Here is a 26,921-nt window from a genome sequence, read left to right as displayed (position 1 = left end):
CCAATATGTGCTAATATTCAAATATAATTGTAGAGTCAGTGCTACACTGTCGACAAAATATATAAAGTACCAGATGGAAGTCACAAAAGCTGTGCCTAAGGTTTCCTGGCAAAGACATTGTTCATGAAGTTAGAGGTATTTGCTGTAGTGTTAAAAGAGCAAAGGCTGAGGTTCCTTTACTAAAATTACTAGTAATTACAGTGGAGTTTTGTAATAACAGTGGACTGTAAGGGCCCTGCTGGAAGACAGTGCTATGGTTTCCTTAGATGGCTTCAAGACTGCCCTGCAAGATATGTGGCATACTGCTTTTTATGGTAATGGAAACATAGACATCTGAGGGACTAAAGTAGAGGAGTGTATCAGCTGACATTTTCTTTTCCAGGACTTGTAGGTTTGTATTGAGTATATTGTATAAATAGCAGCTTTGATTCAACAGTGAAATACTTGTGCAGTTATCTGGGGGTTTTTTGTGTGTGTATTCAAGCATAGCTGGGAGGTGGCACCCTTGGCGAAGTCAGAGGTTGTAAAAGCATGCAACTTAATGGAGAGGTACCCCTCTGGTAGAACTATCATGAGCCCATTTTAGTTCTGTCCCAAAAGTTATGTGTAAATGGCATGTAAATTGTTTGAGCAGAGGCATATAAATACTTGTCTAGTCTGACAAAAAAATGTCAGATTGAAAACCTCCCTATGAAGAAGGTTTTAACTGATGCTGAAGGTGCTTTTTGCATACTGGCAGGTAATATTTATACCTGCCCAGTCAATGCATATGAAGTCCTTAAAATAACGCATGTAAAATTCATGTGCATAGAAGTTTATGAGGTGTATAAAGTTTCAATATTATCAACTATTGTATAAATTTGTAGCCAAAAAAGTAAATACAGCAGGTAAACATCAGTTGAAATTTTATTTTCAAAAAACCTTCAAATTAATAAAAATTTACACATTAAAGAAAAAAAATATCCACAATCCAATTTTAAAAACTTGTTTTCAAAAATGTTTCAAGAAGAAAATACTAAATACAATAGGTGATAAACATTTGGCAGGACAGATTTGTTTATTTTTTATTTAACTGTAGTGTGAGTTCAGTGATTGGTGTTGGGTCACTGGCTGTGTTCAGAGGAAGTTCTGGAAAAGTATTTGTAAACCTCAATTTTTGCGGAACATGGAAATCACAAACAGAAAATAAACTGCCATCTTTTTAAAAGCTAATTAATTTGTACTATGCTTTCTCACTTCTCCCTGCTGGTGAAGCAGTAAAACAACCAGTCTAATATTTCTTGTGGATTTTTCAGAACACATAAGAATTGCTCAACCTAAAGTGGAATTTTGCAACCCCTTTGAGCATTTTGACTGCCTTTTACTTAAGAGCTTTATACACTTCATCAAGGAGAGACACTGCAGATGTCTTAGTCAACAATTACTGCAATAATAAACTAAAAAATTGTACCCTTATATTTATTCAACTGCAGCAAAAAAAGCCCCTCCTTTTTGCCTAGAAGAACAAAATAGGTACTGTTCCATGAAAGAGATAAACACAGTTGCTTTGTACCAGATTTAACTGTGGCAGAGTAACAAATGTCAGTTTCCTTTTAACTAGTTGAAATTAAGTGCAGTTCCTTCTCTGAGCTGCCTTAAAGTAAGGAAGCATGAATGCATTTTCAGAGTAATCTGGGAGGAGTTGACACTTAAGGCATTTAGTGTTACATCTGCAATTCAAAGATATTAATTTCATAGATAAATTAATTTTATTATTCTTTCTGTCTTTATCTTATATTTTGAAAGGACTCCGTCAGCCAGAGAAATGGCATCCCAAGGTCTGCTGAAGCTGCTCTTATCCCAGCCATACTGTAATTTGAACTTGCTTTTGGAAACATTGCTACACCATGATTGTTTCTTAGTGAAAATTTTGTTGAGAAGCTCAAGTAAGTATTGATATTTTCAATCCACATAAGATTATCAGTGAGAAACACAAATTCATTTTTAACTTAAATACTGGAGGAAGGCTGACAGCCATTTTGAGGGTTAAGTACCCATTTACTTACCAGTAGGACACTTCTTGAATGGGTAAAAAGATAGAAAAATCATCACTTTTTGAGTGAGAATTTACATAATACACTCAACTAGTGTATTAATAATTTCAAAGCAAACTGCAATTTGATAAAATAGGCTGCTATCATAAATGCAAATGAGTCAAGATTAATTTGAACTTTATGGAGCTTTGATACCGCAACTACTGTACACAGGTTTTTAAAAGTGTGGATCAGTAGTCTAAAAGAACACTTTCAAAATTACATTTGAGCAGTGGAAAGCTTCCTAGATGTTTTGTTGATATTATTATATGCTTGTTGCTGTTGGCATTCTAGAATTACATATATATGCTTCTGCTTGTTAATTCATTAGTGCTGTTTTGAAAGTAGAATAAATAAAAGAATATTTCTACAAATTTTTAGTTGCTTTCTGATGGCATTGGGTTTGAAGCAACAACAAATGACATTTTCCCATTATGACATTTATGACATTTTCCCATTAGTCGTTTGCAGATCAAATGGTCATATTGTTGAATAGCTAATGGTATAATCACCTATTTGCCTTAATTTTTCAGGAATATGAGAGTCTTGGTTTCTTTATTTTTTTGCAAACAAACTCTTCCTATTTATCAAAAAACTATTACCTCCACATCATATTGTATATATTTATATTTATGTTTATGTGTATTTATCTCTCTATCTATCTATATATAACATGATTTAGTTCTGTCATTTTGTAATGGTCTAATGTTTGTCAGGAGTACATCTATTTCTGTCACACATTGAGATCTGCAGTGCATACAATTGCCTACTCAAACACATGTCATCTTTTACAAAGGCTGACAAATGTTTGATCAGGGTCAGAGTCTTAACCTAGTGTTATACAGTATTGAGTTTTACTATCTGTTTAAATTATTACAGGTAATAAGTGACAGAATGTATTAGTCTATTGACTGACCAACCTCTTAAGCTTTAGAGAAATCCATGTGACTTTGAATTACAAAATGTGTTATTTACACATTATGTAACTTCAATATTGGGATGAATAAGCTTCCAGTTTAGATAAAGTCAATATCTGTGATGATCCATATCATCTAAATTAATTTCAATGGGGTTAATTGTCTAATGACAAAAAATATATATTCTCTATTCCTTCTTGTATACAGCCAAGTATACCATAGTTTTTGAGCAATTTGCCCTAGTGATAACAAGACTCCCTGGTATTTAATTACATAAGAATTTTTTAAGAAGGAAAAGCCTTTTCACATATTTTACATTCAATCTTTCCTTTTCCTTTTAAAAACAGGCCAAAAGGCAAAAAATCTTAGGTATTGATGAATTTTCCTGTACTGTTTTAACACTTTGGGATGCTCAAAGTAGACATCGTTCAAACACATTAATTTTCATTTTTCTCCCGTTGTTCTCATGGTTGTACCACAGGGAGGTTGAGAAGGAATGTATATTCCCCATCATAGCAGGGAGTATTGTTGTGAATGCCAACAGAGTATTTGTAGAGAAGCTATCTGGGCATGATTCATGTTGCTAAATATTATAAGAAGGATAACATATTTGTTGAAGCTATTAAAACTCCATGCATATAATTATATGCTATCTGGACAGGGAGATTAAAAAAGTGCACTTCTGTAATTTTTTTGTGCGTTAGGATATGTGAAATGTACATAAAAATTAAAATAATGGAAATATGATGTTATTGCATCAAAAAGTACTAAAGGTAATAAATCAGGTTAACCAGAACAGAACCTTTTGTTTGTCTTTAGTGCGCATAGCTACTGCATAGAGGCAATTTTGAAAAGATGGTTGAAAAATTTGATTTGCGTATTTGACCTCTGTAACAAGCTGTGAGTCTAAATAACCTAGGTGTGTTAAATTACAGTCCTATATAATCTCAGAGGTTTTTTTCAATAGGTCCAACATCCAGCAACTTTTTGTTCAAGACATGTTCTTGAGTGAGTAAAGGGTCTAAGGTCTCTGCTGTGGCTTTGCAGAGACCTTAGAGAAAAATAGTGAAGGTAGCTGGTACCATGTTAATTTTCTGACAAAATAAGCTATTTTGCAATTTACTTGGCAGATTTTTTTAAACCAATATTGCCTTATTATTCATGGATGTGAAATAGAAATTTATTATTTTGATAAGCAAAAGATAATAGAGGAAAAAAGGAAGTGGTGTCTCTATAAAATAAGCAGATGAATCCAGAAGATGCTGATGTCAAAAAGTGAAGGATATAAGTGAATTCTGAGAATTTCTGCTAGATTTGCTCTAAATACACATCATGCCAGTTGAACAGTCTGGGACTTCTTTTTTGATAATCATTATTTCTAGGAATCAGGGGGTTTTCTTTGCACAGTAAAACAAACAGCTGTAGCTTTATTGGATTGCACTGGCCCAACACAGGATTAATATGTGTCAGAGGGGACCCCATCAGACAGTAGACCTGGCCACTTATGAATAGCAGATAAGACAGTGGTCACTAAGAAATTGTCACTGAGAAATTGTCAACAAGGCACATTCTAGACCTTCAGTCAGTCTTTGGGTCTCATACATTTGTTTAGGAAGAGATAGTAGTGTCAAGTTGATGAAGAACAACATAAAATGCAATATATTGCTTTTTAATTTTCAAAATAATCTTATTGATTACCATAAAAACTTGAGACCTCAGTTGTTACAGAAATTTAATTTGTCTTTCTATACACAACCTTAAAGTTAATATTGGCATGTGGAGATAAACTGTAAGAAATCTGTATTCACAGCAGGACCATGCTGTTGGCAGTTTCACCTAATGTTTTTGGTTTCACAATTGCTATTTGAAAAACTACTAGAAGACAATATTTTTTAGTCTGTACATCTCAACCTAGATGATATTCTGGGCCCCACTAAAATTTTGAATTAAGAATTGATAGTAATTTACAAATATTCTGTAATAAGTCTAAGGCTGCAAATCTGAAATTGGACCTAAATAAATGTGATGTGCTTCAAAAAGAGATCAATTACCTTGCACATATAAGAAGGTTGGGGGATGGAAGATATCCACCAAGAAAATACAATTGTGTGGTGGACCATTTTACAGCTTTCTAGACACAAATAGATATTAGGAGTTTCCTAAGACTGTTCTTTTATTCCCCTTTTTCTGGAAAGAGAACTTGGAAATGTATTTGTAGAATTGAAAGATTTTTTTCCTCACTCCAGTTCTTTGCCTGCTTTGAAACAGTTCTCTAACTGCCACGAAGTATAATGTGTCATTGTAAGGTAAATTTTAAGTACTAATTAATTTTTAATAAAATTTAATACATTACATTTTAGACACATGAAAGTAAATAGTAATGTTTTTTATGGGTTACCCTAAAAGTACATTGAAAAGTGGTAGCTTCACTAGTTGACCTCATTGACTGAACTACTAGTGGCAATAGTGAGTTATAACAGAAGAAAATGTACATGCCTTACATGAATTACCAGCTCCATCAAAACTCTGGCATTGTTAAAATCTGTAACAGTTTTTATTTCAAGTTCTTGAGGGGCATTCTTTCTTCTTGTACTTTCATTGTACTTTCTTGTACTTTCTTTTGATGATTCCTTGGATTTAATAATCCTGTCATGGTCTATCACATAAGTGAAAAAACTAGCAACCGTTCTAGTTCCATGGCTCAACCACACACCATTTTGGGAAAAGTAGTCTTGCAGATTTTGGTCCCAAAACTCGGATGTTGATCTGAACCCTGCCCTCAATAAGGTGAACAGAAGTAAATCTCATAGAGTAATTTATATCTTTGCTCAGAGACGGATCTCTCCTCCTGGTATTTGTGGATCATCCAATATAAGGCTTGTGGGTACCTCTTTGTGATAGCAGTCTGTATCATGGTAGCCTAATGAAGATTACTTTAAAAGAGGCACCTCCTCAAAAGGTCCTTCTGACCAGTAAGCTTATTGGATTCTGTACCTGCATAAGGAATGAAGGATGTACTGAAGTGATATACTTGTAGCTGGAAGATAAGTAAAAAAGGGACCCTAATACAGATATCCTGTTCCATTTGGTGACTTTCCAGTGATAAGCTAAGGAAAACATGGAGTTTCTGAATTGGATTTGGACAGGATTTGGACTGCAGTGGACCCCTGCTGTGAATACCTTACCTTTTCTTGACAGAGTGTGAAGATAGTGTCTGATACATGTGTGATAGTCTTGGTGTCTGTGATATATGGTCATATGGTTAGCTTTTCAAAGAAATAGTTCTGGTAGGAACTTCTTGCTATAGTAGAGATATTGACTGAGTAAGTTTTAAGAAGGTAAGCTGTTTAGTATCTACCCAAATATATAGAGAAACACTAGGGAGCTAATGTGGCCATAGGACTACATTCAGTATTGCCTTATGAAATTTTGGCTGTCAGAATGTCTTACTTTCTGCATACTATCCCATAAAATCAGTACTGGAGGTATTCTGACAGTAGTGGATTTTTTCTATTGGCCATATATCTATCTAAGATAGATTCTACAGAAATCACTAACTCAGAAATTCCTTAATGGAAACTTCTTCTCAGATAGTTGAAAATAAATTGTTTAGGGAGAAAATACTCTAAATGCAGTTGAGTGAAATTAAAATGCTGTGGCATTGATGACATATAAATATATACCTACAGAAGTAGTTTGCTGATATATTAATAATTTATGGGCAGATGATTTAAGCATTTTTAAAGCTTTTTTGGCATGTTGAGCTTTATGGTTGTCATAAATTTAGGATTTATTTGATTCATAGATAGCAACTAATACAGGGTTTATTATTATTTGGAATGTATTAAATTGAAACAGGTAGATTTAATATCTGGGTTTTATTCAGAATAGGAGTAATGTGATCCTGAGATTAGCTTAGTTGGTTAGGACATGGTGCTGTTAGCAATCAAGCTTGTGGGTTCAATCCCCATATGGGCCATTTACTTAAGAGTTGGACTTGATGACCCTTGTGGGTCCCTTCCAACTCAGAGTATTCTCTGACTCTTCCATAAATCTATAATCTAAAATTTCTCCTTGGAATTGAAAACTGAAATAATACACTACCTGCCAAAATGAAGCCATGTTCAAAGTTACAATAGAGTTTTTGCTGTCAGTGGAGAGGAGGAACTCTGAAAGAAAAGTTAAATGATCTACCAGGTCAGATACAGTAAGGAACAGACAAAAAGTCAGTGACAGAAGCAGCACTGAGAATGTAGTGTACTGCAGACTGCCTGCTGAAGTATTTGATTCTATAAACAAATAAAGCATATCCTTTTATGCATTCTTTATATCCTGATCAGTTACTGTGGTTTAAAGAAACATTTATATTCAATAAAGAAGGCAAAATCTTCATGCTCCTTGCAAATTAAAGACCAGTATCAGAAATAATTTTCCCATCTTCAATTCTTCTTCCTAAGTGAAACAGCATGTATGCATTTGAGTTTTGACTACCTCTTTTGGTCAAAAAAGACAGCATAACTATTTGTATCTTGGCTGACGTGTATGGATTAGCTGGGGAGAGTGAGGTCTAGCATCAGTAACAGGATTTTCTGAATTCAGCAAGATTCATTTCATGGCTAGACTAGTCAGGTAAGTGCTGGATGAGTGATAATGTTGGCAAATTACTGGGTAGTATTTCTATCAGTAAGAAAGAAATGTGGATGAATTGTACTTGTAACTCTGCCTTTCTGAAGTTATGCTTTTAAAATACATGGTAGTATCCCAAGAGATTTAGTGCATTATTTTGTCATAGGAAGAATGATTCATTGTGAATGGTTAGGGCATAGCTTTTATTCAATAGATATATAATTTTCTTATGGAGATATTTATTAAAAAGAATAGTATTCTAATATGTTTTTGTATATTTTGTGCATATAGAACGTCATGCTATATGGAAATAACAGACAGCTGATTTTTTTATTTTAGCAGGTATCTTGATAAATATATAGCCACATTTATGTATGAATGCTAAGTCTTGCTGAAATAATATGGAAGTATCTCCTTTGAGCTGCCTATGGGAGCTTTAGGTTCCCTTCACAAATTAGCTTCTGCTGTACAAATGCAGTCAGTGAAAAAAAATAGAGGGAAGCATCACAGGGCAGTAAGTAAAATACTTATCATATAAATTCTGTTCCATGTAATAATTAACAAGAAGACTGCATTGGAGTTCAAACTGGTATGAATATTTAATGTTATGACAGGTGAACTAATAAATGTAAAAGGAAAACTCTAAGGCAAGAGAAATCAACATATCTTTCTGTAGACTCCTAATTCATAATATTTAACCAGCTATACTGATCTGTTAGCTAAACTTTTCAAATGACATTATCTTTTAAGGTCCCTTCTAACCCAAGGGATTCTGTGATTCTATGATCCATGCCTACTTATCAATAAGAAAATTGATTTTAACCTGAGCTTTCAGGTTGTCACAACAAGGACATCATTTACTTCAGCGTAAAGCAAGAAAAAGCTGATGAGTAATTACATGCCTTGTTATATTTAGTCACAGAATGACTTAGTAATGGATTCATGCAGATCTTTGCTTAAAAGCACAAGAGTTGCATTATACAGTCGTTATAACAAGATGTATTATAGCCCTTTCTACACAATTCTTTTATGCTCATTTTTCTTTATCTAAATCTTTTGGTAGCATTAATTGATTTGAAAATTAGTATATTGGTAAATTGTGACTTAAACTTTTCATTGTCATAAACCAAATTTAGGCCTAATTTCAAGTCATGAGCACCTTTAAACAAACCAATTCCCCATCATGTACTTCAAAGGCAGTTTACGTAGTACTTGAAATCTTAGCAGAACTCCCCCTAGAATTTGAAATTAATTAAATTAATTTCAAAAATAAATACTTACAGTAATAGAATCAAAGTTCATTTCAGATTTTCATCTCACCATTTGAACTGCTTTTTCTGCTTTGATGGTTAGGTCTTTGTCATACATATACCTGGTTTGAGTGAATAAGTGGAATCCATTTGATTCTTCACTTAGAAGCATCTGGAATTGAAAACAATGTATATCAGCTCACTCAGCTCATAGGAAAAAGAAAGCTGATTAAAAACCTGTCTTTTTGCAGATCTGTCTGCTGCCTTGGAGAAAAAAAGCCACATATTGTTGGTTATGAAATTAGTGATCATGTTTTTCAGCTTTCTACATTTTCTGTTTCTGCTAAGGTTGAATTGAACCTAGATTGAATGATTTACGGTAATGCATGAATTAGGTTGTAGGAATACAGAAGAGAGTAAAATGAGATTTTTTTTAGTTCTCAACTCATTCAAAGATGAGTTGAAAGCAATGATTTTCCATTATGGTAGATTTTGAAGACTCCCATCTTTCTCCTCCACAGGTTGCTAAAGGTAAAGACAACGAAACTGGCAGAAAGCAATGACATTTTATAGTATAATTTTATCTAAACACTTTTTAGAGAAAGCTGTGTTTTTGCAAACTAGAAATTTAAATTAAGAGTATTTAACAGGTTATGGCTCTGGTTCTCACAGTTGGAAGCATATTTCACAAACAGGCGGGAAGCTCAGGTCTTCAACAGTAGCACAAATCAAAGTTATTGAATTGCATTGATTCCTGGAGTTTTGAACATATCCTTATGTGTTATAGGAGGGAGATTGTGTTATAATGATTGTCAGAAGTATTTGTAAATATTTGTAAGTTTACATAGTACTTGAAATCTTAGCAAAACTCCCCCTAGAATTTGGTGAAATTAATATCACTTTATGATATTCACTACTTGTCTTTAAAATCTGTATTTTAGCAGGGCTGAGATTTTGTTTTGTGGAACTGTTTTATTCTGAGTTTCATCTTACACTGAAAAAAAAGCACATTGTAGGGAATATGGAGCTGCTAGTTTTCTTAGTTTTTTTATATCTAAATGGGATTTTATTGTTTCATATGACTATTATATAAGGAAGAGTTAAGCAGTAATAGATTTTTTACTGTGATTCTGCAGTTTAGAATCTAATTATTAATCTTCAGTAAATAATAAATTTCTAATTACAGTCAATTCCAATTTAATTATGAATTAAATAGGCATATTTCATAGTTTGAAAACATGCCTAAGTCTCTTTTTTTTATTGGTTACACATTATTCAGGAAGACAGTCAACTGTCTTTAGGCAGAGAAAGATCAGATTTTAGTACCTGTAAGTGTTATTGTTTGAAATATTATTCAGATACACTTTGCAGTTTGTTTTGAATAATACTATCCATTACTGAGACCTTAAATTACTTGGAAATTATTGGAACCATGTTTTTGTTTCTTTTGAAGGTAATCAAGCATTAAATTGGGGTGAACAGCGTTCTCTCTTGGAACAGGAAAATAACAAAGAGCCTACTCTGATTGAAACAATCTTCACAGTATTGTCTTACTGCACTTTATCACCCAAATCTCTTGGAATTGCTTTTGAGTCCTACATGGAAAAAGAGCTGCTGTGGAACTGCTTATACAATATGACAGGTTTTTATTCATTTATTAATTTCTTAATAAGCATTTCAAATCTGATGTTAAATGTTGTTCATTTTCAGATATGCAGTGAGTATTATTTTTATTTATGATCAATCAGGTGAAAGTATGTTAGTTTACTTCAAAATTATAGTATTATTTAAGGGTTTTGTGCAGTCAGGCCATGGTAAGAGTGGTTAAAATTTTGAAGAATGCAGAGGTTCCGGAGCAGTGTTGTTGACCAGGAGTCTGATGACCTCAAGTGTTTGTCTTGCCAGCAGACTGGCTGCAGAATGTTTTTGTAGGTCTCAACCAGTAGAGGTTCTTCACCTCTATGCATTCAACAGCTCCAGACCTTTGCCACAATTTAAAAGAGAGGAAGCAAGGGAGAAGAGTGGAAAAAGAGAAGGAAGGACTTCTTCTCTTGCTGAGGGAGAAATAATCTGATGAGCATTTAGTTTCTATTGTCAACAGGCATTCAGCCTCTTAATTTTCTGTTGAGGGGGAGAGCTGGCCTCACAATTAGAGCAACTAATTCTATCCCTTAGAAAAACAGTTTTCAGTCAGAAAAGAGCGGTGATGTTTAGAAGGGTGATATTGCAAATTATGGATTAAAAGCAGGAGGGCTCAAAAGAAGAGGATGAAAATGGGAGAATGTATGAGGGGAAATAGAATTATGAGCATCACAAAATAGAAAACAATGATAAAAGTGCTCAGATACTTCTCAGAGAAAAATGGGATTGCAAAAAGTAGAAGTTTAACATGTAAGAGGAAGGAAAACAGTGAAATAGTGCTTGGAAGCTTCCAGAAAGACCATGATTAGATCAGCAAAAAGTAGAGGGAAGCAAAAGTATGAGCAAAGTATCTAAAGATCTAACATGTCAAAACATCTGTCTGAAATACTCTGCAACACACTGTCTGACAATTGCAGCTCCATGACAATGGAGAAACTGCAGTTTGCTGTGATATTAAGAATGTGGAGAAGATTGATACTTGTTGTAATGTCAATAACTGTATTTAGGATGGTGTGTTTTGAACATGCAGTTTCTGATGACATGCTGTGTTTCTGTTGATAACTATTATTTGTATGTATTTTTGTTTCCAAAATACCTTTCTTTTCCTTTACTGTCTGTTGTATAGCAGTTTGGGTATGTAATAAATGCAACTTCATTTTTACTTTCAAGACAAGAAAGTTGAAAAAAAGGTATATCTGTTTGCCTCATTGATGCCTAACAAATACTTAAGTGTTTTCTGTATAAAAAGGAAGACATCAATCAGCTTAAATAGAATTTTTAAAATATATCAGTGGAGAAATGAGAACTAAGGAAATAAATTGATTTTTTTTTGTCAGTACCGTATTAAGATGGTACCAAGATGCCATATGTTTTGCATTGTACTCTTTCTTAATTTGTAACAGACAAATAGGTCTAATTTATTATGACATAATGTTAATTTTTTTATCCATAAGAATTCTAAAAACACTTTCTGAAATAGATTTACACTTACTGAATAGTTAATAGTTCTTCCTTCTGAAGTTTCCAGTTGTGGTGAGTCGGAGCCTGAAGTTGTCAGATGCTTGAAGTTGACTTTGATTAATTCAGTGAAGGGTATAGTGAAACAAATAATTTCTTTGATGCATTCATGGGAGGCTACAGAGAACTATGGAACATACCAGCACAAGCAAATAGTTCCTGAAGGTTTACTGAAAACTGTTCCAAAGGAATGGAATTACACTCCTCGGGAAATGAAGAGAAAAGAATCTGGCAAATGTAGGTGAAATTTAAACATAATATTTATATATGTGTACAATGCATCCTATAAGCTTCTCGTAAGAACTTTTAAGTCCTTCACTCATTTACTCCAAAACTAGGCAATTAAATTTTGTGAGTGTTATAGCTTTACAATGAACAAACTATTCCTAAACATCTTGTGGTGGTTGGGGTGTTTTCAGTACTTTCCATTAAAATTTGGTTATTCTTTCTTGAGGCTTGCAGCCATACATTATACAAACAAGATTTTGAAAATAATCAATATTGTAGTATTGGTAATAATATGCTGGAGATGTTTCCAGCATCTGGCAGTAGTCAGATGGGATTCAAAACAAAGTGAAGAATAATGCTTATACTTTGGCCTCAATGGCTGTAAACAGCTTTCCTTTTCATTATCATATTTTCATTTGGGATTGTCATTCACCCCAACTTTACCACACAGCAATTTATGCTTGAATAAAACAAGCACTGAAACTTTTGTGCAATATGCTGCTGCTTGGTTGTTGAAACGGTAAAGGAAGAAAGAAATCATACAATACAGGAGGTGTTTTGAAGGTGCTTAGATGTAAAGCTGATTTCTGGTATGTATTTCCATAGCCCACAGTGCCTAAAGCATCTGTCATTTCAGCTTGTGGTTCAGAAGGCTAAATTTTAGAAACATTCTATGATAAATTTTTGCCTCCAAAATATTACCTGATTATTTTCAAAACTGTAGTATGTTGTGGCACAGAGTTTTGAGTATGTAGATTGTGGCCAAGCCAGGGCATCAATCCATTCTTTTTTTTTCATACATCTTCACTGCACTCTCATTTTAATCTAGAACTTTTGTATGGCTATTTTAGACTAATTGCTATGTGTGAACTGATATGCAAACTGAGAGGTAACAGTCCAGGCTTCAAGACAATTTAAATTTGTATGTGTGATATCTAGAACAGATATGGTTTCTTTTTTTAATAAAAGAAAAACATTTGGAATGCAGGTGCAGTGACACAGGGTTTTCTTGAATTGTTTGGAGATTGGTGCTTTTTTTAATCTTGACACCTTTTGCTATGTTTTTCATTTTATATATGTCTTGAGTTCTGAGCAACACAATTTCTCTGTAGTTACTTTTATAGCTACTTTTATTATCCAGGGTCTTTAAAATGCAGTGCTATCTAGTGTTGATGTTTAAATGAAAGATGATAAACTGAACTTTTGTAATTTTAAACTTAGAAAAGAATTTATAAAAAATTAGTGGTTATAAATGTATGTAATATTCTGATACACTTAGCACAATGCTTCAGTTGTGAAGTTGAAAAAATGCTATAATTTTGAAGACAACTTTTTACCATTCAGACTACCTGAATACTGTCTTTCTCGTGAATTTGTAATGACTGTGCACACAAGGACTAATTACTGAGAGTCACAGTCTAAATTTTAAATTTTCAGCTTTTAATTAATGTAGTTGTTTGAGTTTTGTGGGATTTATGTGCAGATAGCATAATACAAGTGAAACTGCAGTACAGTGTTGAGTACTTAAGCTTTTTACCCATTTTCAGTACAAAAGGAAGTTAGAAATTATCATGCAACATTCAGAAGCAGTTAGAACTATACTGTTAATGTTAATCATATAATCTTTTCTTTCTATTTTTAAGGCTTCACAAGGCTTGCAGCTCAAGCAGTATCTATTGTAATCAGCAAGTTACCTACAGTGATTGCATGTTTGCCTCCCCCAGTTAAATACTTCTTTTTTCTGGCTGAGAGAAAAATGTCAAGAAACTTTGCTGAATTGAAGAAAGCTGGTCTGCTTGTCTGGAACTTGATTGTAATTATATGTCGGATATTTGAGGATGGAAATACTGCAGAATTTTTAACAGGTGCAACACTTGACAGATGGAGCAAAGAAAAACTCAGTTTAGTTCGTGTGTGCTTAGAAAGTATTATGGGAAAACAGAAAAGTGGTCCTAAGCAAGTGACCCAGAAGATTATACAAAGCATTGAGCAGCAAAGACCAAACTGGATTGAGAACCAGTTGCTGAAGGCAAGAAAATTGAGCATAGACTGGTAAGAACATAGTATTTTTCAAATGCTATTATTTGCTCTTTATTTTACTGGATTATTGGCATGTTTATGGCTACTGCTCAATTTTAAGGAAAAGAGATGAACAGTGATCTTATATGAAACAGATTAGTCCTAAATATTGATATACCATGGGTTTGTAATTTAAGTTCATTGCTGAAACACTAAATATGGTTTTTTCATCAGAATGGTGTGTTCATAGTACTACAAGATTTCATGTTATCGAAAATATGGACAAGTCCATGATCTTTCAAAATGTAAACAGGTACTAAATACATTTATAATTTAATTTTACTGTGGTGATTAAATTAAGAGGAACTGTGAGAAATTTTCAGTGTTCATCTGTGAATAAAAAGTAAGCATACTTTATTCTAAAACATATAAAACCCTGAGGCAAATAGGGTATATCATAAAAGGAGAAGAATAATATCCTGCTGTGCCTTTCTGAGAAAATACCAATTTTTCCTTCAGATTTGACATTAAGACCTTTACAGTGATTTTTCAAGGAGTTGTGTACATGTCAGTGTGTTTGTAGTCCAGTCTGTTTTAATGTTGCATTCATGTATCATTCTGTAAAAATACCATTCATCGACTTTGCCATATTAGATTGATTGGAATAGCATGACTTACTGAATTAAATTGTAACCGCCGAAAGTAAGATTGCTGGTTTATTCCGTGAGTGTTCTTGAAGGCTGCAGTTGTTGTCATGTCAGAATTTGTCCCTGTAAACAAAGGATATAGTGATTGTAGGCTGGAATCAGTGATACCACTGAACAGGTTTTCATGCAGGTTTTCGTCACTGATACCACTGAACAGGTTTTAAGGGACAGTGTCCTGTTTCTATGAGCAGTCAGTTAATGTGGTAGCAGTAATAAATGTGGTAAGCAGTAATAGTGTCACATAAACACTCATTGACACTGACCTTTGTTATCTTTGCATTTCCATTTAATTCTAATTTACAAGATGTAATCCAGTGATTAAAAGATTGAAGCCAGATGCCAGTGACTGACGGAGTTGTACAATAAAAGAGCATAATGATAATTTGTACATTGATACTTAACACAGTGGTCCCATAATACAGTTTGTAATGCCACTGAGAGAATAGGTACTTCTTAAAAATACAAATATAGGAAGACAATATTGTGGATAACCTCTAAAAACTAAAACTTGAGTTAGTTTACACATCTTCAGAAGCTAAGAATATTAATTTAATATGCTACTGTATTTTCTTTTGTAAAATACCACAAAAATGCTGTTTTACATGTTAGGTATCAGATTGTGGAAAGTAAAACATGGGAAGATGTTTCTGTATGTCTACAGTTTATTTACAGCAACGAAAGAACTAGCTTGTGATTAGGTCTGGTAATTTTAAGCTTAGAATGAAGATTACATTGCCTGCTCTCCAAGTGAGCAGTTATTTGATGCAGTTATGAAGTTGACTTCCCTGGCTTCAGTTGCATTTCTGCAATAGAAATCTAATATGAATGTTGTTTTTCCAATTTTCATTCAAATATTATCAGTCAATATCTGTGGGAAAAAAAGATCCAGTAAATACCTGGGGTATCTAGAGATAAATGTTATTGTAAATGCAAATTATAAAACTAATATATTAAAGCTGAAATTCAAATAATCAATTAAAGTAAGTAGTGACCACATAATTACTAAACTTAAAACAGTCTTTCAAGAGGGGATTTATGATTTTCATGAATGAAATTACTATATTGTAATTATATACTATGTACTATATTTGTGCTATGTAACCATTCAATAATCAAATTATTTTCTGATTTAGCTGGATGCATGTGCATATATATATATATACGCACATATTTGTAAATGTTTATAGACTTCTAATAGATACATAGGCAAGAAAAAACCCAATACATTTCAAAAATTTATTTGGGACTCACCTACACATTTTTGAAGTGTAGTGGGTTTTTGTAAGAAAAATTCTTGCTTGATTTCATGTTATGTTATTATTGTCAGTATTGCTATTTACATTAAAAGTCTAAATTTATATATTAACTTTATTTTAAAGAATATTTCAAAAATTATAGCCCTCATTGAAAGGTTCAGAAAATGGCAAAGGTTCTTTACCTGTCTTGTGTACTGCCTGAAAGTATTACTATTCATTAAAGTAACCTTCACTTTATGGTAGCACCAGAGCTGTAAACAGTCACGTTAGATTCTAAAAAACACACATCCTGGGAAGAAAAGAAATGTCTGTCTTTGCAAAGTAATTTGTCGAATTGAAGATTATTGTTTTTCATCATGGTGACCCTGACCTTGCTGGCTGGGTGCATATACAGATTAAGATGAATGCAGTTATTCCTTGGCTGAGGTCTGCCTCTCTCAGGGCACATTCTTGCTAATGACATGATTGATAGGCAGTCCCAAATCCAGAGAGGAAGTCATTAATCATAGTGCTGCCTGAATCCAATCATCTGCTTCACCTGCGCAGTAACGGGCAGTAAAGAATACAATTTGGGTGCTTCTGGCACTAATACATTCCTTTGTCAGAGGTCCTTAGCTTTTTCAATGTTAGTTGCTACGAATTTTGACAAGAAATTCAGGTTGTATCTGTATGTGGCATCAAATATCATCCTTAAATGTGGTTTAATTTAAAGATCAATTTCTTTGAAGCTTTTCTGTAAAGTACACCATAATAATATAGTATCACTTACTTGCATTCAGCAAAGAACAAAATTACAGTTTATATTTTGAAACTATTTGCTCTGTAGGACATTCTGAAACTGCATGTGGAAGCAATATCTATCGGCTTTAATGTCCAGCAGCTGTGCAGCATTTCAGAGAGCCTGTAGGTCAAACAACAACTTTCAGAAGGACTGACTTTGTAACCATGGCACACTTTAAACACTAAAATTCAACCACAGTGGTTTTGTTTTCAGATTTTGGGGATTTTTTTGATGATTTGTTTTTTGTTTTACTTCTTAACAGTTACAACACTGATTTTTTAATTGATTGATAATGCTTCCTTGGTTTATTTTAAATTATCCAACCGTGTCTGTAGAAAGGACAATATATTCTTGTTAATCTTTTGAGTTCTTGACACATACATGTTAAATACCTGTGCTGCAGCTCTAGTATTTGAGGAAAATTTTAGTACTACTTCTTTCTTAGATTTCATTAGTAGCAGTACTAAGATAGTAACTTGTGGTTGCATGCAGAGAGTCTGACAACAGAGATTTGAATACACATTTTTGGAGGCATTTGGGAATGTCACTTTCAGATTTTCATGGTAGAAGTTTCACACAAATACAAAAAAAGCCCCAAGGAATGGTATAGGGCAAAAAATGCAACACGTGGCAAATACGGACCTTTTAAATGGTTAAAAACATAGCAGTGGAAATAAAACTACTTAAATTTAAAACTTCTAACCTATACTTAAAGTAATGGCTACCTTTCTGACATGTTAATTAGGCTTTAATATATGCTGTGACAGGCAAAGAAAAATGCACAAGAGATCAAATGTAAATGCCATTTCTAGTACCAAATATACTTCTCTAGGGGAAATGAAAATATTTGCTACTTCTTTATCCTTAAGGAGTGTTTTATCTGTTCATCTTTCCAATTAAGGTGATTAAAATTACTATAATACTGTTATTTAACACGTCTTATGTGAGAGATATATGTAGAGCAACATACGTCTGAGTACTTCGAGGTTTTTTTGAACATGTAGTTCTAGCTGAGTTGATATTAATATTTTGCTCTTCATAAATTTAACTTAGGACTGTATCTTTTCTGTCTTCTAGTGCCTCAGTCACAGTTAAAGGTGCAACATTAGAGGAAGGAGGTATTGCACTTGGATTGTCTGAGCATAATATAAACATGATGGTCCTGGATATCTGCCACAAACCAGGTGGTAGTGAGTACCTGAGGCAAATTTATCACATCATCCGGCTCAATGAGGTAGGGAAACGGCCTTTCCACAGACCAATTAGGTGTGTACTGGCCTGGGGCAACATCTGCTGACAGCTAAGGGTTAGTCAAGGAGGTGATAATACTTCTTAAAGTCACTATAGAATCCTATATTGTGTTTTAATAGAATGCATTCAGTTTAGGCTTTTGTGCATTTCTACAGAAAAGACTACGTTATAGGAAACACTGTAGATTTTATTTAGGTACTTAGACAGTAGTATGGCTCATAAACTTCCTTCAGTTTCATGTTGTAGACCACAGATTCATTTTAGGAGTCTGAGCACAGTAAAAAAAAAAAATTAAAAATCAACGAAGGCTGTTGAAGAATTGACTGTTACAAAGGTAAAATTACACTTGGTAATTAACTATCTTGGTTTAAACAAGTAAGCAACCCCTATGGCTGTACTGAGGAAGTAAATGTAATCTTACTCAATTTAGACAACTCTGTTTAGCCAAAGTGCTTTTAAAATTACAAGATACAAATTCAGATTTATTTGCTGCATATGGAATTTTGGCAATGTAAAAGAGTAATTGCATTATTTCTAAGGCTATTCTAAATTTCCCCAAGTTACCAAAAGCATTTTGGTTTTATTCACTGAAATAAACATAGATTTGTTTAAATTGTATGGTAACACAACTTAATTTAGAAAGTTCTGGTTTTAGTTTTAATTACTAAATTCCTTGAATGCATAAGCAGGTGCTTAAGACCCTTGCAAGTGTACAGAAGTGTTTATAATAAAATACAAAATAATGCAAATGTAGGCAGAGGCCAGGATTTTTCTTCTGGAAAACCTGGTTGTAGAAATCTCTGACTTAGAGAGCTCTGTCTGTAAGGAGGCCATAGAGAGCACCTTAGTACACACACTGTGCCTCTGAAAATAGGATCCAGCTGTTTAGTTCCTAAGTAGAGGCTTAAAAACAACCTTTATGAATCTGCCTTTGGAAGCATCAGAAGCAATGTAAGCTTATGTGCAGAGATGGCAACCTTACATTAGTACAGTAAAGAATCTTTTCAAGTTTCAATTTCCTGAATGAGTAACTGGTTTAGGAAGTGAAGTGAAAATTATTACTGTAATAAACCAAACTTCCTCACCTGCAGCACATTCAGGATTACTGTTAGGTATAAAGAGATGTGGAAAAGACCATCAAAAATAGCATATAATCCAGAAGTTAGGACAGTTATCTAGGGGACAGCACATGCAGGCTCAAATTTTTATACTTCCTGGTTTATACAGGGAATTGAATCTGCATCTCCCACATCTGAACTAATTCCCCAAACCTCCATACCATTAGCTATCAGCATGGAACTCCTTTTCCCCTTGTTGGAGTTGTTTTGCCTTGTAGAAATAGTGGTAAAAATGCATTCTGTAACTTTTAGGGTCAAAAATAGAATGATACTGTAGCTGAAGGAATAAAATGCACATCCTGGGTTTTGGAGACCCTGATCTAAGATCTGACTCCTGTGAGTATTCGGTTATTTATACAAAGTGGAGCAGCTCCAATAGGAGGTATGAAGCTAAGAGAATTAGGGGGAAAAGGGACTTCAGCCTGACTTTCCACATCCCAGGTGTCTCTCCTTGAATTTCTGCAGCTAGTAAGACCCTTTTTAAAAATAGAACATTTCTCAGTGGAAAAAACTGTATTGTTTTAAAAGAGAAGAAGAAGAAGAGAGATCCTGACCAGCTTGAGTTACAGAAGGATTTAGCTGTATTACTTTCAAATGCCTTTGAAACCATTACAAAACATTTTAATGCTTAGCATGGTATTATGATTACAGACTTTTCAGTATTATTTTTCAAAACCTAAATTATGTTTTATGTGCCTGCTTACCAAGAAATAAATTTGATTTTGTATTCAAAGGTCCACTCTTTTCTTCAAGGACTCCTTGGAATGTCACAGGATTGTGTTCTTAAAATAAGTTTAGAGATCTTTATGCTACAGTGCTTGGTAATCATGTGTAAAAACAAAATGATGGGACAGAAAATTGTTGTTCTTAGTAATATTCCTTAGAAAAGCAGGTGGAAAAGGATATGGGTTCTTGGAAGCTGGATGTGAAAATAGTTTTTATGAAAATTTTTAACAATTACTGTATACTCAAGACAGCGTTCAGCCCTTCATGTGTTTGCAAAAAAAAAAATTTAAAATAATTTTTTTAGTAATGACAACCAAAGAGATAACTCTTCTGATCTGTCAGGCTCAATAATATTCTGTACACTTGGTTTGATGCCCAGTGAGTGTACTGAGGATATAGTTCACATGTTTACAGATGTGATTTCATATTTTCACATTTTTGAAACACGACCCTTTCAGTGACTATGATATTTACAGTACTAAAAGGGCATCTTAATGTAATGTATTTACCATTGTTGAATAAGTCTCTTCATCAAAAGCAAATCCACAGTATTTTATTAAAGACGGAAAAATACTTTTATTGAGGTCAGTTGTATACCACTTGAATTTTTCGAACCCTGGCAAGCAGGTGTTAGCAAAATTGGTCAAAATCTCCCTCCTAACACCACTGTAACATTAAGAAGCAGGCATTCTTTATTACAATGTCAGATGCCGCAGGGATATCTCCACCAGAATTGTGCATGTCAAGTACAGAAAACCTCCTGCTTTATATACTGTATTTTACATACATATTCATTGATTTTCCCAGAACGAACCATATATATAATGATAATTTCCTGGAGACCCATAACATGCCCTCCCCACTTTGAGCGTGTGTTCGTCTGTCCCGGGGGTCCCTCTTGTGGTCTCTGGTGGTCCCAGACCCCAAAGTAACCCGTTCAGTGAACTGGTGTTGCTTTCCAAAAAGGGAGCTGAGATGGCATACCCCGGCTGGTTCGTTACTTTGTTAATGTTTAATACGATCCCGCAGAATACGGATAGTGCCGTTCTGTAGACTACTGGATTTGCAAAATAAGCATTGTGTCTTCCCACCAGCTGAGCAAATGGTTCTTCATCTGGCAACACATGGACAGCTATTTCCAGTATTGCTTCTGAAAAAGCAACACAATCTGCTTCTGCTGGCTCTGTTACATCCAGAGGGCTGGATTACTTAAGTCTACAGATTTTGTAAAAATGTGTACGTGGAAGGCAGTACATATATGAAAATTTGGTAGATGTACAGAAATAGCTTTTAAATAACCTCCTTCACCGTGGCTCTGAAATCTTTGTTATGGCATAAAGTAGTGAATGAATAAATGAATGGGGAAATAAAAATCCAGATATTTTTGAAAAGCTGAGTAAAAATAGCTAAAAGAGGGTATGTTTTCCCAGTTGCTCTGTGATATTGTTTTAAGCAGAAAAAAAGCTCAGCTTGTTTTTCTTCTTTTGCTTGGTTGGGGATATTTTCCATACACAAAGACAATTTTGTGATTCTCTTGGTCAGACATGACATTTGATTGCAACCAGCAGAGAGACAGTCCTTCTCTTTCTCTTGCCCCCATGCTTTTCCATTCGTAGGCCCCCCCTTTGTACTAGTACTAGAAATCATGTGGCTTGTTTATCTGGATGAAGCCTTTTTTTTTTTCCTGGCTGATTTCACAACATATGCTAGTGCCAACACAAGGGAGAAACAGCTACAGTCTGTGTGGCCTGAAACTGAATTTGTGCCTTTCAGGTCAGGCCATAATTGGGTAAGTTTAAACAGATGATGAAATTCTTCTTTTAGAAAGACCTACTGAGAGGCACAGGATGCCTTGGCAGATAGTTTGCCTGTTATTCCACCTCGGCATTACTGCAAATAAGAGGAGCATTTGCATCCACCCATCCTAATGACTCACCTTGAGTACTTCTCCGTGTAATGGATTTCATTTTAATAACAATAAACTGTTTACTCACAGTAGTTAGTCCAGCAAATGGATGTGTAAATGTTTCATTATCTAGTTCTTCATAAAATGGTTCTATTTAATCAAAACACTTTATTAGCCTGCAATGATGATTTATTTACATAGTAGTCGAAGAAGTGAAAACAGAAAAGATGGTGTCCAAAATAATAATGCATCTGTTACAGTATATTTTCTAAAATTGCAATGCAAATCATACTGCTTCTAGTCCTTGAATGTTTAAGCAGCTAAAAATAGCTTTCAAGAGTGGGAGAATATTTATTTCCTATGTTTAAACAACATGGTTACAAGATGTTAATCAAAGAATTGATTTATAGTAATGGTTGACTGTTTTCCAAGAAGTTTAATTCAAAAGTCTCAAAAAACATTTGTTGTTCACTTCTACATACACCTTGTACATATATATATATGTATATATAAATTGAGAACTCATACAAATAAATTGACAAGAATTTCAAAGCAATAGGTTAGATTGTTCTGTTTTGCTCAAGCTGGGTGCATGTTTTCCGAGGTTATTTCTTGTTCATTGTAAAAGGGTGATATTGTTAGAAAGGTTTCTGTTTTTTAAAAAGATTTTTAATTCCCCATTGTATTAAAAAGAACTTTTATCTTCCAAACTTCTGCTTGAAATGTAGGCAAATTTCACATAGAAAGCTAGGTGGCCTGTACTATTCTGTGGTTGCTTTTTCTTCCAAAAGGAATATTTGAAAGAGCAGCTGTCTTGTGAGAATTCTTCTGAAGATGGTGTTACCTCGAGTCAATATCTGCCTTTGACACTGAAGGGCAGAGAAGAGCAGCCTGTCTTCAACCCTTTCCAGGTGTACAGACAATCTTATGCAAAAGTATTCAATCAGGTTTGTGAAAATCTGAAACCTTGGTTATAGTATATTTTTACTTGTTGGTATTATTATGATCATGATAATGATAAAGACTGAATGTATGGAAATGGAGACTTATTTATGTGTGTTCACATTTAATGAAGCAGAAAGGTATATTATTTCTTGGGAGTGTAATGAGGGTACCCTTTACAATATCATGATGTTCAAAAAGCCATTACTGGCCTCTTCCTTGATCAGAATTATTGTATGCAAGAGCAATTTGCATATACTTACACTTTCTGCGTTCAATATGATAAGGGAAAGCCCCTAATAGCAATAACTTTTATTACATCTGTGCAATAGTACATAGGGTTAGTCTTAGGCCTTTGAAAAATCATATCAGAATATCAGAACTATAAGTTCATATTTATAATCTTCCTTGTGGGGCTTTCACAGATACGTTGAACAGTCAAGTAAAGAATGCTTTAGAAATACAGAGATTTTACAGAACAGCGAGACTAAGTGAGTTAAAACACACACACACACACACACACACACACAAAAGGCATACATTTCTGGTTTTCTTTAAGTCATCCTCATAATATGTAAAGGATTACAATTTTCTTATTAGAATTTAGTTTCCTTATAATGGAACAGTTAAAGAAAAGAGATCTAGTTGCCTAAATCTCTGCTGGAGCACTCCATGACCAATTCATTACACAAAATGCTAGATAGTTTCTGATACCACTTTTGTACTTAAAAAATCTTATGCCATAGTTTCTCATATATTCTTAATATGTCATCAGCATTTTTGATTCCAGCATTCAATTCAAGTATTTGAAAAGATGTGGTATCACAGTGACACAAAATTCACTTTACAGACTTGTGTGGAAATGCATCCTTTTTCAGTTCAGCCCTGCTTATATACAGTGTAATCTCTCCAGTTTTGACTATTTTGGTCTATTTCATCAGTTATATTGCTGTTTTTCTTACTTGTTTAATGAACAGTACAATCATTGTACTGTTGCAATAAAAGTCTTAATATCTTGAAAAAGGAGACAAATACCAATTCCACAAGGCTGCTCAAGGCTCCTCACTCCAGAGAAGCATGCTTTATGGAATCTTTGAATCAATAGAATCATAGAATAGCTTGAGTTGGAAGGGACCTTCCAATCAAGAATCAGTGAACCACAGAATGGGTGAGATTGGAAGAGACCATGGTGGGTCATCTCAGCATCTCAACATCCCAGCTCAAGCAGGGCTGTCCTAGAGCACAGGGGCAGAGAATTGTGTCCAGATGGTTCTTGAGTATCTCCAGTGAGGAGGACTCAACAGTCTCTCTGGGGAGTCTGTTCCAGCCCTCAGTCAGCCAGGCAGTAAAGAAGTTCTTCCTCATATTCAGCCCAGGAAGCCAACTGTTTGATGGGCTGCATCAAAAGGAGCATGACCAGCAGGTAAAGGGAGTTGATTCTGCTCCTGTGACCCCACCTGCAGTGCTGCATCCAGATCTGGGGTCCCCAGCGCAGGAGGGACATGGAGGTGCTGGAGCCAGTCCAGAGGAGGAGCAGCAAAATCACTAGGTGGACGGAGCACTTCTCCTATGAAGAAAGGGCAAGAGAATTGCAATTGTTTGGCCTGGAAAAGAGATGGCTTCAGCGTGACCTAATTGCAGCCTTGCAGTACTTGAAGGAAGCTTACAAGAAAGATGGAGAAGGACAATTTACATGAGCATGTAAAGGGGACAAAGGGGAATGGATTCAAACATACAGTAGCTGAGATTAGATATTAGAAAGAAATTATTTCCTGTGAGTGTGGTGAGGCAGTGTAACAGGTTGCCTAGAGAAGCTGTGATTGCCCCATCTGTTTAAAGCATTCCAGGCTAGGCTGGGCAGAGCTCTGAGAAATCTGTTCTAGTGAAAGATGTGCCTTGCACATAGCAGGAGGTTGGAACATGGTGATCTTTCAGATCCCTTCAAACCTCAATCATTCTATAATTCTCTCCTCTGATTCTATTTCCAGGTTTAATGATGTTATTAAATAGTTCAGTTCCCTTTAACATTAAATTGTACCTTTATTTGTGATGTGGGACTGTCCATTTATAAAACAGTGATGAGTATAGCTGAGTGCCTTGTTTCCAATGAAAATTATTTCCAGTGCCTGTAAAGATGCCAGAGCACTGACAAGGAACCTTTTCTTTTTCATTTGCTTTCTGTTTTCTCAGTATTTTGTTTTTTTCTGGTTACCCTTATTTCCCCTTCGTACTCTGTATTTCACCTTTGTTTTTCTACTTTACTTTAACATGCCTGGCAAAGGTGGGGGATAGGGAGTAAATTAGGTAAGATGAAGGAAAGTGATGAAATATAGATGGGAGGAATAGGAGGGATTGCAGTGATTCTGCTCTCCCAGAAGAACCAAGTGCTGTCTGTAAGAAGAAAAAGATACACTCCAAGTTATACTTTACTATTTATTTAGGTTTATTTTCATTGTTTTGACTTGCTTAAACATTTTTTTCTTTACTACTCAGTGACGTTTCAGTATTACGGCAATAATACTTATTGTAATACTTTGTACCTCTTTCCTCCCAAGAAGATTATAGTCACTACTTGACCATTGCTGACAACGATAAGGAACATTATGCAACAGGATTGACTGTTTTATAAAAATAAGAATGTTGTGTATGGTCTCTTGTCTGCCCACTGATGATGTAGATTGCTTTTGTTTATTACATAAGTACTGTGGAGTTATACATGTTCCTATTTTCTAGATTTAATGCTGTTTATAATACAGCATTAAATCACTCTAATTATGATACAAGTTACTTCTCGAATTCCAGCTATGCCAAATTTTTCATTACATAACTTTTTGCTGACAGCAGAAAATACAAATTGCTGTTATATAGAAAGTTACCAACTATTTTGCTTTTTGGACAAAGAGTAAAGCTCGCAGACAAAGTAGTTGATCAGAATGCCATCAACAGTTGGAATAATAATGGTTAAAAAAGCTGATTTGTTTTTTTATAAACTGTGGCTATGTCCCTAATTAATTAATTGCCATTTTATTGGAATAAAAACCTTCTTCTGTGGACATGATTGATAACATCTTTCTAAGTCCTCATTCTAGACCCCCCTCTTTTGTTAGTATATCACAGCTGGAGCTTTAATGTACTGATCATATTAATGCTGATGAATAACTAACTAGCTTCTTTCCATGTATCAACAGTCAGCCATTACTGAATGGAACTGGGATTGGTCAAGCTTGCTGCCAGGTCACTTGGGACTGAATCAGATGGCCTTCAAGGTGCTGCTGTCACACAGGTAACGGGATTTTGGCAAATCATCACATTTTCCTTTTGTATTTTTGACTTTATAATAGTGAATTCACAAAGATTTTAGTGGTGAAATTTGTAAAGCAAATTCTGCATTTCTTTTAAAATACATAGTTTTAAAAAGTAGCCACATTTTTTCTGTAGTATTTGATCCATACTCAGATGTCTTTCAATTCCTGTTTTGAGGTGTATAATTTGTTCTTTCTGAGACAGAAGTATATGAATATATGTTGATATTGCACTTAAACGAAGCTTTGGAAAAAATTAGTAACTTTTGCAAACCTGCTCAGGGAAATTTCAGCACATAATTTAGGCTCTATTTACTCAAGTTGCAAAGGATCTTAAATTCAGTTGGGGGCACAACAAGCGTAGCTAGAAATAGAAAGTGTTTCCTTAATAGTTTTCAATTAATAAAACTTTTCGTCATATTTTATTGCCTTTTCACTTGTAAAATGTAACTGCTTAATTCAGAAACTGCAATTTCTTAAATTCAGAAAAATTTAGGTAGAATTTGTTTGGGGGGTTGTGTGGTTTGTTTGTTTGTTTGTTATTTGTTTTTGTTAATATTTGTCACTTGTGAAAACTTACATGTTGCACACTGAACTAAGACGTTCACTTCTTAATTCTAAATCCTCCTGATAATACCTAGTAAGATCCTATCGGTCAGCT

At 34.4% G+C, this 26,921-nt stretch overlaps 1 protein-coding gene across 1 annotated transcript in view; it reads left to right on the top strand.

The window, feature by feature from the left end:
- KIAA0825 (KIAA0825 ortholog) overlaps positions 1-26,921 on the top strand; it is a 236,229-nt gene that overhangs the window by 102,064 nt on the left and 107,244 nt on the right. Inside the window, exons 14-20 of the mRNA XM_059492425.1 lie at positions 1,786-1,925; positions 10,319-10,507; positions 12,028-12,261; positions 13,896-14,304; positions 18,093-18,249; positions 22,808-22,963; positions 26,147-26,241. Of these exons, the coding sequence (XP_059348408.1) occupies positions 1,786-1,925; positions 10,319-10,507; positions 12,028-12,261; positions 13,896-14,304; positions 18,093-18,249; positions 22,808-22,963; positions 26,147-26,241 (1,380 nt within the window). The remainder of the gene's footprint in view (positions 1-1,785; positions 1,926-10,318; positions 10,508-12,027; positions 12,262-13,895; positions 14,305-18,092; positions 18,250-22,807; positions 22,964-26,146; positions 26,242-26,921) is intronic.

The sequence above is a fragment of the Ammospiza nelsoni genome, chromosome Z, assembly GCF_027579445.1.
Source record: "Ammospiza nelsoni isolate bAmmNel1 chromosome Z, bAmmNel1.pri, whole genome shotgun sequence".
NCBI lineage: Eukaryota > Metazoa > Chordata > Aves > Passeriformes > Passerellidae > Ammospiza > Ammospiza nelsoni.
This window is presented reverse-complemented; position numbering and strand designations above follow the sequence as displayed.